We start from the raw sequence: 13,269 nt of genomic DNA on the forward strand, positions 1-13,269 counted from the left end.
GGCAGAACCCCCAGTCTCACCTTCCCCCGCCCCAGGCAGGATCCCCAGTCTTTCCCACCCTCCTCCACCAGGCAGAGCGTTCAGTCTCCCCTCCCCCACCCCCGCCCCAGGCTGTCCTCTTCCCGAAGGTATTACTTCGAGCTGTTGCACAAACAAGATGACCAGGGGTCTGACCACGTGGAGGTGGGGGTGAGTACTGAGCCCCTAGTCCGTGGCCAGAGGGGGTGTGTCCCCGGGAGCTCCGGAGCCTCCTTTCCCTGCTCTGACACGTTGTCCCCCTTCCTCCCCAGTGGCGAGTTTTTCTTCCCGGCCTGAAGTTCGAGCTCATCGGCTCCTCCCACATCTCCCTCTACACAGGTGGGAGAGGTCTGGGGGTGGCTGTCTGCAGGCTGGGGCAGACCCCAAGGGAGAGTGCCCATCCCGGGAGAGAATGCCTGGCCACGGGTAGAGGGCAGGCTGTGGACACACTCCTGTCCTGGAGAGAGGAGGCCAGAAGGAGATGCACTGGCTTCAGGGGTCCTCCCTTCCACCCCAGATGAGTCAACCCTAAAGATGGATCACGTGGCCCACGTCCCCCAGTCCCTGGCCAGCCACGTGGACAAGCCGGGCCCACAGCCCAAGGGGCTAGGAGCAGACATGCTGAGGCCTGATGCTCGGGACACTTTCTTCCTCAGTGAGGAGGGTCAGGGGCTGGGGCTTGGGTGGGGGAGGACAGTGGCTGGGGCAGGGTCACCCAGCCCTTTCCCTCCGTCATCCCCCCAGCACCAAGGTTGGAGCCGTCCCGTCTGGAGAACGTGCTGGTGCCCTGTGCCTACGCCCCCACCTATGTGGTCAAGGACTTCCCCATCGCCCGCTACCAGGGCCTGCAGTTTGTAAGTGACCTCTCCCCCAACCTCCACCGCCATTCCAGGAAGCGAAGCCCTGCCTCTAACCTCTGACCTTTGTGACCCTCTTTCCTCCAGGTCTACCTCTCCTTTGTTTACCCCAATGACTTCACTCGACTCACACATATGGAAACTAGTAACAAGTGTTTCTACCGGGAGTCACCACTGTACCTGGAGAGGTCGTGCCAACAGGGGCCAGGCAGGGGCTGAGCAGGGGTGGGGGCAGGTGCCCAGGTCCTGCCAGGCTTACAAAGGGCAGCTGGGGGAGGAGGGAAGGGGTTTCTTAGACCCCTCTGCCTCTCCAGGTTTGGGTTTTACAAATATATGAAGATGGACGATGAAGACGACAGGGATGAGGAGGATGCAGGGCGCGGAGCCTTCCTGTTCCTCGATTCGGACAGTGAGTGTGCCCAGCCAGAGCCCTGCCAGCCTCTTCCCACTTCCAGGCAGTTCCTTGACGAGCCATCCCTCTTCCCCAGGTTTTCTGGAGGAGGAAGAAGAGGAGGCGGAAGCAGAAAGCCCAGAGCCCACAGAAGCCCAGCCCTCCCCAAGCAGGACCACCCCTCCTCCCTGGGGCACGACCGTGAAGAGCAGCCCCCAGCCCCATCCAAGGAGGGAGAGCCGGCTCGCACGGGCCCTGAGCTGGGCCCACACGGCCCCAGCCACACCCCAGAATCATGGCGGAGTCTTGTCTACGTCCCTCTTTCTGGGCCGGGCCCCACCCCCCAGGTCTCCTGCACAGGGGGCTGCCCCACGATCACCCAAGAAGCCAGAGAAAGTGTATGTGACAAGGGTCCGCCCTGGGCAGCTCCGGCCCCCTCGGACGCGGCCCCCACGGCCCCGGCCCTGGCTAGCGCATGGCCCCTGGCAGCCCCCACTGCCTGGCATCTTTCTCTATCCCCGCCCCCTTCAGAGGGTGCATCTGCAGGCGCTTCGCCGGCCTCCAGGCCATCGGGCCCCAACGGTTGGTCCCACCACAGCCAGGGCGCTAAGGTCCCCAAATGCTCTCCGGAGGACCTCCAGAGTCAGCTTCACCCAGAGGGCCCTGGACCTGAACACTGGGCTCACAGGCCTGGCCTCAAACACCTCCTCTGAGGGGGGCGAGCCAGTGACCTCTTTCCTTCATGTATCGGAGGTGGCCCAGGCCAGGCCGCAAGGGGAAAAGATGGGGGCGGAGGAGGCTGAGGGTGGCCCAGAGGAGACTGCCACATCCCAGAACAGTGAAGAGGAGGAGGAGGCCGTCGCCCCGCCCAGGGGCTCCTGGCCTGAGGATGCTATCAATTGGCAGCGAACCTTCAGCGTGGGCGCCATGGACTTTGAGCTGCTCCGCTCCGACTGGAATGACCTTCGATGCAACGTGTCTGGGAACCTTCAGCTGCCCGAGTCAGAGGCTGTGGACGTTGTGGCCCAGTACATGGAGCGGCTGAATGCCCTGCATGAAGGGTACCTGGGGGCTGGCTGGAGCCAGGCCGGGGCTGGGGGATGGGCGTGGCCACTGCCTCAGCTGGGGCCCCTCACCCTCCTGCAGTGCAGGCTCTCTGAGGGGCAGGGACAGTTTCCTGGAGATGAGGCCTTTCCTTGAGTCGGGCTTCAAAGGGAGACAGAGGCTGCATGTGGCAGGAGGGGAGGCCCAAGCCCAGGGCCATCCCAGCCTCCTTTTGGGAACCCAGCAGGAGGTCGACCCCCCCCCCTCCACAAAGTCCTAGAGTAGCTCCTCACGGTGGGGCTCCAAGGACCAGAAGAGATGCTGGTTGAAAGCCAGCCAGGCAGGTAGCAACACTGAGTAAGCACCTACTGTGTGTCAGGCACTGGGATAAGCTCAGGGGCAGAATCACTGGTCTGACCCTCAGGAAGCTCCCAGGGCTATAACTAGAGGCTCATGGGAGCCAGATGAATGGGGGGAAAAGTCATGGGTTGGGGGGAGAAGGGCAGGGACCCAGGAGAGATGACAGGAAACTAGGAAGCCGGAGTAGGGGAGGAGGGTTGGAGGATGACCAGAGATGAAGATGGATCAGCCACGCTGTCAGCATTGATTTAGCCCCTACTGTGTGCCAGGCCCTGAGCTAGGAGGAGGAGGAGGAGGAGGAGGAGGCCAGGGCAGCTGGATGGCAGAGTTGGAGGTGGGAGAGCAAATACAAGAAGGATGGGAAGGAAGGGAGGGGCCTAGAAAGGACTTGAAATGCCAGAGAGCTTTGTTGGGTCCTTGAGGTAAGAGGGAGGCGCTGGAGTTGGCCGGGGGGGGGGGGGGGGGCGTCCACACTTGAGAAAATTCAGCTTGGTAGTCAAGGCTGGATCCGAGCTGGATTAGGCAAGAGCCTGGAGGCAAGGAGGCCAGTTAGAGCACCAGGCGCCTCCGCCCAGCTGGAAAGGCCAGAATGGCCGAAGCTGAGGCTGCCAACTCGGGCGCCCTCAAGAACCCGGGACAGGAAGATGAGGAGGGAACTCTGGGGAGGAGCCAGAGGTAGAGGGTACCCCCAAAAGGTTCAGAGCAGCACAGTCAGACCTCTTCCTTGGGAAGAGGATTTTCTCTGCTGGAGGGATTGGGAAGCTATTCCAGCTGACAAGGGCCTGGCCGGCCATGGCAGTGCTGGTGGGAGCAGAGAGAAGGGGTGTCTGTGAGATGGGGAGGCACAGTGGGGGGAGGGGTTTCCAGGAAGAAAAGGGGTGTCTGTGACATGCAGAAGAGTGAATAGCACCCAGGGGGAAGAGGGCCCAGAACAGAGCCCTGGGGGACACCCACAGTTAGTGGGCATGAGCTGGCACAATGGGGGTAGGGGGAAGAAGAGGAGAAGCAAGCAAGGTGAGTCTCCTTTTGCCAGGAAGGGGCAGGCAGCCTCTCCTAGGAGGACCCCTCTGCCTCTCCCACCCTCCAGGGCCAAATTGAACTAGTCATACACCCCTGCTTCAGGGGACAGTCCTGAGAGCAAGACTTGGGTTCCTAGACAAAGGAGGCTTTGTGAAGGAAGAGCTTGGAGCAATAGCTCCTGTAACTAAGTGCCATTGGGTGGGACCGGCAGGTCATCCTGGCAAGGCTAGCTAGCATCGTGGCTATGCCCCATGCTCCATCCTCCTTTTGGGGCAGTAGGACTGATCCCTTCTCTTCCGTCTCCTCTCTGGCTCATCTTCAGCCTCTCCCTGCCTCTGTCTCCCCATCCTGCAGACCCCTGCCTTGACCCATCCAATCCCACCTGCTGTCCCACATCTCTCCACTAGGTGCCTCCACTTCCCTTCTTCTCTCAGCCCTGGAAGGTCTGGCCCATCCAACTGAAACTCCTTGGGCCAAATCTAAGGGCCTTTTCTCAAATCCTCAGCCTTCTCGGCCTCTCCGCAGCCTTTGGGGCAGCCAGGTGCCACCGTGCCCAGAGCACTGGGCCTGGTCAGGAAGACCTGAATTCAAATCCAGCCCAGACACTTACTAGTTCTGTGACCCTAGGCAAGTCATTTACCCTCCATCTGCCTCAGTTTCTTCAACTGCAAAACAGGGATAATAATAACATCTGCCTCACAGGGTCGTTGTGAGGAACAAATGAAATATTTGCAAAGCACTTAACCAATCGCTCTCTTCTTGATCCTCTCCTCTCTCAGTTTTCATGATGCTCTGCTCTCTCCTGGTTCTCCTCCTACCCATATGACTGCTCCTTGGTCTCCAGGTCATGCCCGATAACTGTGGGTGTCCCCAGGGCTCTGTCCTGAGCCTTCTTCCCTTCTCCCTCCATACCCCCTCTTGGTGACCTCCTCGGTGCCCATGATTATGCTGAGGATTCTCAAATCCACTTTTCCAGCCCCAACATCTGTCCAAACCCTCGGCCCCTCATCTCCAGTTGCCCCTTGGACATCACTAACCGTGTGTCTCAGAGATGCCCTAAATTTACTTTATTTTTTTTTATTTTTGGCTAGGCAATGGGGTTAAGTGACTTACCCAGGGTCACACAGCTAGTAAGTGTTACATGTCTGAGGTCATATTTGAACTCAGGTCCTCCTGAATCCAGGGCTGGTGCTCTATCCACTGCACCACCTAGCTGCCCCGCCCTAAATTTACTGCATCCCAAACTGAGCTTCTTTTGCCCACCCTGGACCTGTCCCCTTTTCCAGGCTCCCTATGAAGTGTCCCCTCCCACTCCTCACTCTCTCGGCCTTCTCAGATCCATTCTGTTGCCTAGGCCTCTGGACTTTACCTTTGAGGCCTTCATGGGCCTCTCCCCCAGGTCTCCTTTCTTCCAGCCATGCCACCATGTTGGTGCAGGCCTCCATCATCTCAAGCCTGGACTATTATTGCAATAGTCACTATGAGCTCTGCCTTATCCCTCTCCCTCCAGTCAGGCGCATCCTCCTCAAAGCTGGCAAACACTTGCCCCATTTTATTTATTTATTTATTTATTTATTTATTTATTTTTGGGCGAGGCAGTCAGGGTTAAGTGACTTGCCCAGGGTCACACATCTGGTAAGTGTCAAATGTCTGAGGCCGGCTTTCAACACAGGTCCTCCTGATTCCAAGACCAGAGCTCTGTCCACTGCACCATCTAGCTGCCCCAAACGCTTGCCCCGTTAATAGAGCCCCGTGGCTCTTTCTCATCGCCAGAATCAAATAGCAAATCCTGGTTGGCACTGACTGCCCTTGCTGCCCCTGATACTACTCTGGTCCTCTCTCTCTGCTCCAACATCTACTCTGCCCTTCCCCCATACCCACAACTCGCTCTCCTCAGCTGTCTCCTGCCTTCCCTGGCTTCCTCCGAGACCTAACTAAAATCCCCGCTTCTACGCAGAGGACGCCTTTCCGGGTCCTCCTCTATGCCAGTGCCTTCCCTCTGCTGCTAGAGCTCGGTTCCACGGAGCTGTTTGCATGTCGTTTCCATTCCAAGGCAGGCAGAAAGGGACCCCGGCCTCCAACGAAAAAAGGCCGCGCGGGGATTGCTCTGGAGCGGCTCAAGATGGGGCCGGAGCCGCTGGCCAGGGCGCGAGAGGGGCGGGTGCGCAGCGCGGGCAGCCCCGGGCCCCAGTGACCGCGGCCCCCCTCACACTCAGGCGCTATTCGCTGCTGCGCATCGTGAACGTGGAGAAGCGCCGGGACTCGGCCCGAGGCAGCCGCTACCTGCTGGAGCTGGAGCTGCAGGAGCGTGGAGGGCACGGACGGCTGCGGCTGTCCGAGTACGTCTTCCTGCGGCTACCACGGGCCCGGGCCGGGGCCGACGGGGAAGACGAGACAGAGGTGGACGGCGAGGGCGACGACGAGGCAGCCCCGGCCCAGACCCCGTCGGAGCTCCCAAGCCACGCTCCCGAGCCCCTGCTCTGCAGGCCAGTTCGGCTCGCCTGGCGCCAGGACGTCATGGTTCACTTTGTGGTGCCAGGTACCGGGCGCGGGAGAGCAGGGCCGAGCTCGGGCGGGGCTGTGGCCGGCGAAGGGCCTGGGCCCGGCTCACGCCTGGCCTCCCCTTCTGTGCCCAGTGAAGAATCAGGCGCGCTGGGTGACCCGCTTCCTCTGGGACATGGCTTCGCTGCACAAGCTCACGGGCGACACGCGCTTCAGTGTGGTGCTGGTGGATTTCGACAGCGACGACATGGACGTGGAGAGGGCGCTGCGGGCGGCACGGCTGCCCCGGTAACGAGCACCTGGGGCCCCTCCCCGCCCGCCTTGCCCTTGCCCCACTCCCAGGCTCCTGAACCCCGCCCCAAAACCCTCAACAGCTGTTGACCCACCTCCCACCAGGTACCAGTACCTGAAGCGTGCCGGGAACTTCGAGCGGGCCTCGGGGCTCCAGGCGGGCGTGGACGCCATCGAGGTGATCCAGGGCAGGGCGCGCTGATGGGGGAGGGGCGGGGAGGGCCGCGCGGGCCGGGTCGTTCTTGGCGGGTGGAGGGCGCGACGCCCGGGCCGGCTGCGGGTCAGCCCTTGTTATGTCCCAGGACGGCAGCAGTATCGTGTTCTTGTGTGACCTGCACATTCACTTTCCCCTCAACATCCTGGACGGGATCCGCAAGCACTGCGTGGAAGGAAAACTCGCCTTCGCCCCTGTGGTCATGCGGCTCAGCTGCGGGAGCTCCCCTGGCGACCCTCATGGTAGTCTCCCGATCGCCGGGCAGCGAGACCCAGGGAGCACCCCAGGAGGGACCCCCAGCCTACCCCTCCCTCCCCAACCTTCCTCGACACTCTCGTGGTCGGTTCCATCCTACCTGGACAGAACCCTGGGGTGAGGGGAGTGGGATGGAGGCGGGGCAGATCCTAGTGTCCCAGGCCCCCTCTCTGGCCTCCCCTTACCCTCAGGCTACTGGGAAGTGAATGGTTTCGGTCTCTTCGGGATCTACAAGTCGGACTTTGACCGAGTTGGGGGCATGAACACCGAGGAGTTCCGAGACCGCTGGGGCGGCGAGGACTGGGAACTGCTGGACAGGTGTCTGACCAACCCCCCCTTCCCCATTTCTGTCCTGGCACTGAGGAGACAAAGAAAGGCAAACCCACAGAGGGCAGGGCCTCAGGGAGCTCACAGTTTACCGGGGAGATAATATTCAATCAGATAAACTATAAACCAGATAAATGGGGGGGGGGGGGGTGGAATCTCAGAGGCTCAGGGAGGGCTTCTTGTAGAAGATGGGGTTTGGGGGCAGCTAGGTGGCGCAGGGGATTGAGCACCGGCCCTGGACTCAGGAGGACCTGAGTTCAAATCCAGCCTTAACCCCATTGCTTCCAAAAGCAAATTTTAAAAAAATGGGGGTTTGATTTGGGACTTCCAGGAAGCCAGGAGGTGGAGATGAGGGAGAGAATTCCAGGCATGGGGGACTGGAGGGACTTAATCTAAGTCTCCAGGGAGAGCAAGCATAGCCCCCAACCCTTACCTCGGGACTTGTGCCCTGCCACCTCTCCCTCCCCCCAGGGTCCTGCAGGCTGGCCTGGAGGTAGAGCGACTCCGGCTCCGAAATTTCTACCATCACTACCACTCCAAGCGGGGCATGTGGGATGCCAGGAGCAAGAGGGGCCCCCAGGACTGAGCTCAGGTTCCCTCTAAGCCTCGGAGTCTGTCAGTGACCCCTTCAAGGGGCCAGGACCCTCAGGGAAGCTCCTCCCTCGGAGGGGAGGGGACTCTGGGAGACAAGCCCTGGCCCCCCTCCACCCAGGCCCTAAAGGAGTCACCCTAAAGGAGTCTGAGAGGTATCAGACCTTGTTTCCCTTCTGAAAGAAGGCAACCCTGGTGAAGCCCTTCGGGTTAGAGAAGTGGATACAGCCTTGTCTTAGAGGACCCCCTCACGGGGGAGAGGGGCCAGGGTCCTGGCTTTGGACTGCAAAGTGAGAGAGAGAGGATAGCACTGGGGTGCCCCCTTTCTGATGAGCTGGGCAGGCTCTGCAGAGATAGACCATTGTGATTCAGAGATCAAGGCAGAAGGGGGAAGGGAGGAAAGGACAGCCCCCACTCCCCCTTCCCCCCAGCACCCAGCCTATTGCAGTGGTTGGTCAGGGGCCCCCCAGAGCACTTGGAGAACAGGTAGCCATTCCCAAGGACTTGATCTTGGGGCAAGTGACCAGGGCCCACACTGTGCGAGATGATTTCTGTGAAATTGTGTCCTAGAGATGAAGTTTTTCACAATTCCTAACCGTTCTGTCTGTTTGAGTTTTTTATTCAGAATAAAATGAAATGTTTCATTTTTTTTCCTGACTTGTCCACTCTGCCTGGGTCCTTCGTGGAGGGTCTGGCTGAGGGCCGATCCAAGGCATAGCCAGCCGCCCCAGCCTGGGTTGGAGTGTCCTGAACAGGAAGGGCCGAGTTCTCATGGAGGGCCAGCCTCATGCTGGGCTTGGCTTTGTCATCTGGGAATTCTTCCCTCTCTCCCATTCTGGGTCACCTTAGATGATGGATGCAGGCTTTCAAGACAGACCTGACCAGCCTGAAGGGAAGCCTTGAAACAGAGGCCCAGGTGGGCAGGTCTGGTAGGCATCAGTTTAGGGGTGCCCAGCCCCCGTTTCTATCCAAGAAGCCCTAGTCAAAGATGGCTCCACTGGATCTGCTACCCCAAGATTCCTCCCTTGGGCTTCAGGACAACCTGTGTTGATCTACCTGGATGTATCTCCAGCCCCTGCCCCAGCCTGTTTCTCTCTGTCCAGGTCACTTGCCAAAAGGTTTCACTACCCAGTTGTCAACTTTGGTTCCATTCCTTTGCCTGGTTCTGAGTGGGTATCTGGGCATACCTGAGTGGGTATGCTTCTTCATAGCAAGACCCAACTTTCTGTGGAGTCTCTCCTTCAAAGCAATACCTTCCATTCACCAAAAACGATCACAGGCATTTACTGAGCTTCTGACGTTCATTATCTCTGCATTTCCTTCTACGGCCATGGTTTTTGTTAGCATTATTATTATTAACACCTCATTTCATAATAATAGTTTCATTTCATAATAATAATTAATATTATTATTATTAATACTTCATTTTGGTAAATGCCTTTTCTTTGAGCCAATTGCATCCTCTGGCTGACTAATGAAAAGTAAACACATTGCCGGGGGTTCATGAGTTAGAGTTTTAGGAGTGTGGATCTATAAAGTACCATGAACTAGGGGGTAGTCATCCGCAGCAACCAGGCTCACCTGTCTGCACTGGAGTTGTTCCAAGGAAGTTTGCCAGAGGTCTCTAGTGGATGACCTTCCACTCCAATTCTTGTATTCAACTACAAAAAGTGATTAGTGGAACCTTGTGGAAGAGTTCACAGAGCAACAAATATAAAAGAATCATAACAAGGCAGTGACTTGTCCTGGGGCCATCTCTATCTGAAACCCATAAAAAAGAATTAGAATGAGCTAATGATGATAACAGTAATAAGAATGAACTATTATTTGTTTTCAGTTTTTTTGGTTTTGTTTTTGTTTTGTTTTTGCCAATTATCTAGGATTTAGTAAATGTTTACTATGGGTTTCCTATCATTCAAACACTGGGAATACAGAAGGCAAAAAGCAAAAACAAGGTCCCTGCTCTTAAGGAATTACCGACCTTGATTTCAGTCATTTTTCCATCACATTCAACTCTTCATGGCCCTATTTGAGGTTTTCTTGGCAAAGGTACTGGGGTGGTTTGCCATTTCCTTCTCCAGATCATTTTACAGATGAGGAAGCTGAGGCAAAGAGGGTTAAGTGAATTACCCAGAGTCACACAACTAGTGAGTGTCTGAGGTCAGATTTGAACTTCGGACTTCCTGACTCCAGGCCTGGCACTCTATCCACTACACCACCTAGCTGCCCTATTATTGACATTATCTATGACTTATTGTATTTTTATTTATTGCATTAAATACTTCACATTTACATTTTAATCTGTTTCCTGCAAATGTGGGCATGTTTCAATACCTCTGGTTCAAAACCACAGGTTCAATACCTCTGTTCTAGTCTGTCAAGATCTTTTTAATCCATGCCTTGGTTACCCAAGCAATGAAATGCAAACAAATGCAGGTGGCCAAATGAAATAAGTCCTGTAGAGCACTTGGAAAACGTCAAAAATGACATATCAATATGAGCTATTATGACTGTGACAGTCTTAAGCTTCCCCATCCACTGCGCCTACTATCACCGCGTTGTGGACCAAAAGAACGCACTATTTGAGTTGCCCACCAGGTGGCGCTCCATTCAAGCCACCGGATCCTAGTGGAGTTGGTCTTGTCACACGTTTGTTAACTAGCCTTCCTAAAAAGCTGCAGTAATCCTAACTGGCCACCAGAGGGTACTCAGGAAGAAGATTCCCTGTAGCTTCGAGCTACGAGTCAGGTCAGGTCCAGAATCCACCTAGGAATGAAGGGTATTACTTACGGACTGGGGATGAGGCTGGAGTCATCACTACAGGATCTTCACATAGCTCATGAGCCCCCACTCAGTACATCTCTCTGGGCTCTCCTTTCCCAATCATAGTGTCCACCATCCATGAGTCCAGAGACTTAACCTATTAGTACACTGGTTACTGAAGATGGTGAAAGTATCAGAAAATAGGTCAGGTCTTCCTAGATGGAGGAATTGGGATCCAGTCATCTACTAAATCTCCTACTGATTACTGATTGCCATTCCAGATTTTCAGTGCCTGGAGGTTGGGGTTCCCCCAAGAAGGGAAGGAAGAAATACCCATTCCCAACTCCCATCTCAGGATTACAGATTTTACAAAGGAAAATCAAGGGAGGAAGAGGAAAGAGAGCATTCAGGTTTCCCTCCCAGCTCTCCAGTCCAGTGGGAGCCACCATAACTGTCAGGCTCAGGGCTTATGATCCTCCCTTTTGAAGTTTGGACCCCATATCTGTTCCAGGAGCTTGGTCACCTCCTAAGCTACTTTTGGCTACTGAGGATCTGCCTCATGGAAGCCTGGAGGACCCAAAACCAGAACTGTGGGCCTTAGGAAGTCAGATCCCTAAGTGTAACTGAAGGAAGAAGAGACAGCAGCCCCTTGCAGATTTCCTGCCTCTGTGTCCAACTGCATCACTTCCCACCATATATGTAAGTGTGCTCCCTGAGATTCCCAGTGAGGTGGGAAGGACAAACATCTTCTCTTGTCTCTTCTTGAATCCTCATCAACCCAGGGCCAAGAGGAAACTAATCATTCAAAAAGAGAAGCACTAATTAATTGTTGGTGGAGTTGTGAACTGATCCAACCATTCTGTCTTTTTTTTTTAAGGCAATTGGGGTTAAGTAACTTGCCCAGGGTCAGACAGCTAATAAGCGTCTAAGACCAGATTAGAACTCAGGTCCTCCTGACTCCAGGACTGATGCTATATGCACTGCACCACCTAGCTGCCCCATTATTCAATCATTGTGGAGAGCAATTTTAATCCAAATTGCCCAAAGGACTATAAAAATGTGCATACCCATTGACCAGCAATACCACTTCTAGGTCTGTATCCCAAAGAGATCATAAAAATGGGGAAAGGACCCACGTGTACAGAAATATTTATAGAAGCTCTTTTTGTGGTGGCAAAGAATTGGAAATTGAGGGGATGCCCATCAGTTGGGAAATGGCTGAACAAGATGTGGTACATGAATGTAATGGAATATTGTTGTTCCATAAGAAATGGTGAGCAAGTGGATTTCAGAAAAACCTGGAAAGACTTACATGAACTGATGCTACGTGAAGTGATCAGAATCGGGAGAATGTTATACACAGTAACAGCAGCGTTGTTCAATGACCGACTTTGATAGATTTAGCTTTTCTCAGCAATGCAAGGATCTAAGACAACTCCAAAAGACTTATGATGGAAAATGCTGTCCACATCCAGAGAAAGAACTGTGGAGTCCGAAAGCAGATCAAAGCACACTATTTTCACTTTTTTGTTTGTTTTTTCTTTCTCATGTTTTTTTCTCTTTTGTTCTGATTCTTTCTTCACAACATGACTAATGTGGAAATGTGTTTAATATGATTGTAGATGTAGAGCCTATATCAGATTCCAAGGAGGAAGTGAGAAAGGGGAGAAATTTTTGAAAGTCAAAATCTTGTAAAAGTAAATGTTGAAAACTATATTTACATGTAATTGGAAAAAATAAAATACTATTAAGTGAGAGGGAAGAAGAAGGCCAAGTGTGGGTACAGATTCCACTGTGGTGATTGTTGCTAGCCATCCCTCTCAGCTTTGTGAAATCAGCAGATATGACAGGCGTGTCATCTGCGCCTTTATCCAAGTCATAGATAAAAATGTGGAACAGATAGAGCTACGCATAGATCCTGGGGCGCTGTACTAGAGACCTCTTGCCATGCTGATAGTAAGCTCTTAATTGTCCTTTGGGTCCAGTCACTAGGCCAGTTCCAAGCCTATCTATCTATCTCTGCCAGCATAGCCTCCACATTTCTATTTTTGTCCAGTAATCACTCATATTTCTTTAGGGCTGTAAACCCAGGGGAGGGGGGGCAGGAGGCAGTGTGGTTATAACTAGACCCTTATAAGGGATGAAAAATGAGGCTGTGAGGTGGCACAATGACCTCAACGACATCATTCTGGACACAAGAACTGTGCTCTCCATCACAGCACACCCACAAGATCTGATCAAGTCAGGTCTTTAGTCAAAATACCAATCACTTAAATGCTCTATTAGCTTAATTTTTTTTTCTGAACTTAAACACTACACATAGCAGAATACAGAACGCAGATTGTCTATGAACAGTATTAATCTAAACTTCACACAATCTGTTTTTAAGTGTATAATAAATTCCACACATTACTTTTAAAACTGTCCTCCTTGTTTGCACTTCTTTCTGAATTTTCTTCTCTTCATTAAGAAATGTATCTATGATCCTTTTTTTTTTATTGTTGGCAAGGCAATGGGGTGCAGTGACTTGCCTAGGGTCACACAGCTAAGTAAGTGTCAAGTGTCTGAGGTCACATTTGAACTCAGGTCTTCCTGAATCCAGGGCCAGTGCTCTATCCACTGCGCCATCTAGCTGC

General features: G+C 54.1%; 1 protein-coding gene across 3 annotated transcripts in view; it reads left to right on the forward strand.

Annotated features, from left to right (window-relative positions):
- The window catches only part of B4GALNT4 (beta-1,4-N-acetyl-galactosaminyltransferase 4), a 16,022-nt gene extending 7,495 nt beyond the window's left edge, over positions 1–8,527 (forward strand). For 2 of the 3 annotated variants that reach the window (XM_027860122.1, XM_027860123.1), the window contains 13 exons: positions 111–189; positions 291–357; positions 536–673; positions 763–872; positions 963–1,063; positions 1,190–1,284; positions 1,364–2,327; positions 5,907–6,229; positions 6,327–6,480; positions 6,589–6,661; positions 6,786–6,939; positions 7,144–7,270; positions 7,751–8,527. In XM_027860122.1, coding sequence (XP_027715923.1) covers positions 111–189; positions 291–357; positions 536–673; positions 763–872; positions 963–1,063; positions 1,190–1,284; positions 1,364–2,327; positions 5,907–6,229; positions 6,327–6,480; positions 6,589–6,661; positions 6,786–6,939; positions 7,144–7,270; positions 7,751–7,865 — 2,500 coding nt within the window. In that variant the 3' untranslated portion in view covers positions 7,866–8,527. Of the gene's footprint in view, positions 1–110; positions 190–290; positions 358–535; positions 674–762; positions 873–962; positions 1,064–1,189; positions 1,285–1,363; positions 2,328–5,906; positions 6,230–6,326; positions 6,481–6,588; positions 6,662–6,785; positions 6,940–7,143; positions 7,271–7,750 lie in introns of those variants that run through there. The other variant, XM_027860124.1, reaches the window with a different exon arrangement.
- The last annotated feature ends 4,742 nt before the right edge of the window (positions 8,528–13,269 follow it).

The sequence above is a fragment of the Vombatus ursinus genome, unplaced genomic scaffold, assembly GCF_900497805.2.
Source record: "Vombatus ursinus unplaced genomic scaffold, bare-nosed wombat genome assembly UNPS02014176.1, whole genome shotgun sequence".
NCBI classification, from domain to species: domain Eukaryota; kingdom Metazoa; phylum Chordata; class Mammalia; order Diprotodontia; family Vombatidae; genus Vombatus; species Vombatus ursinus.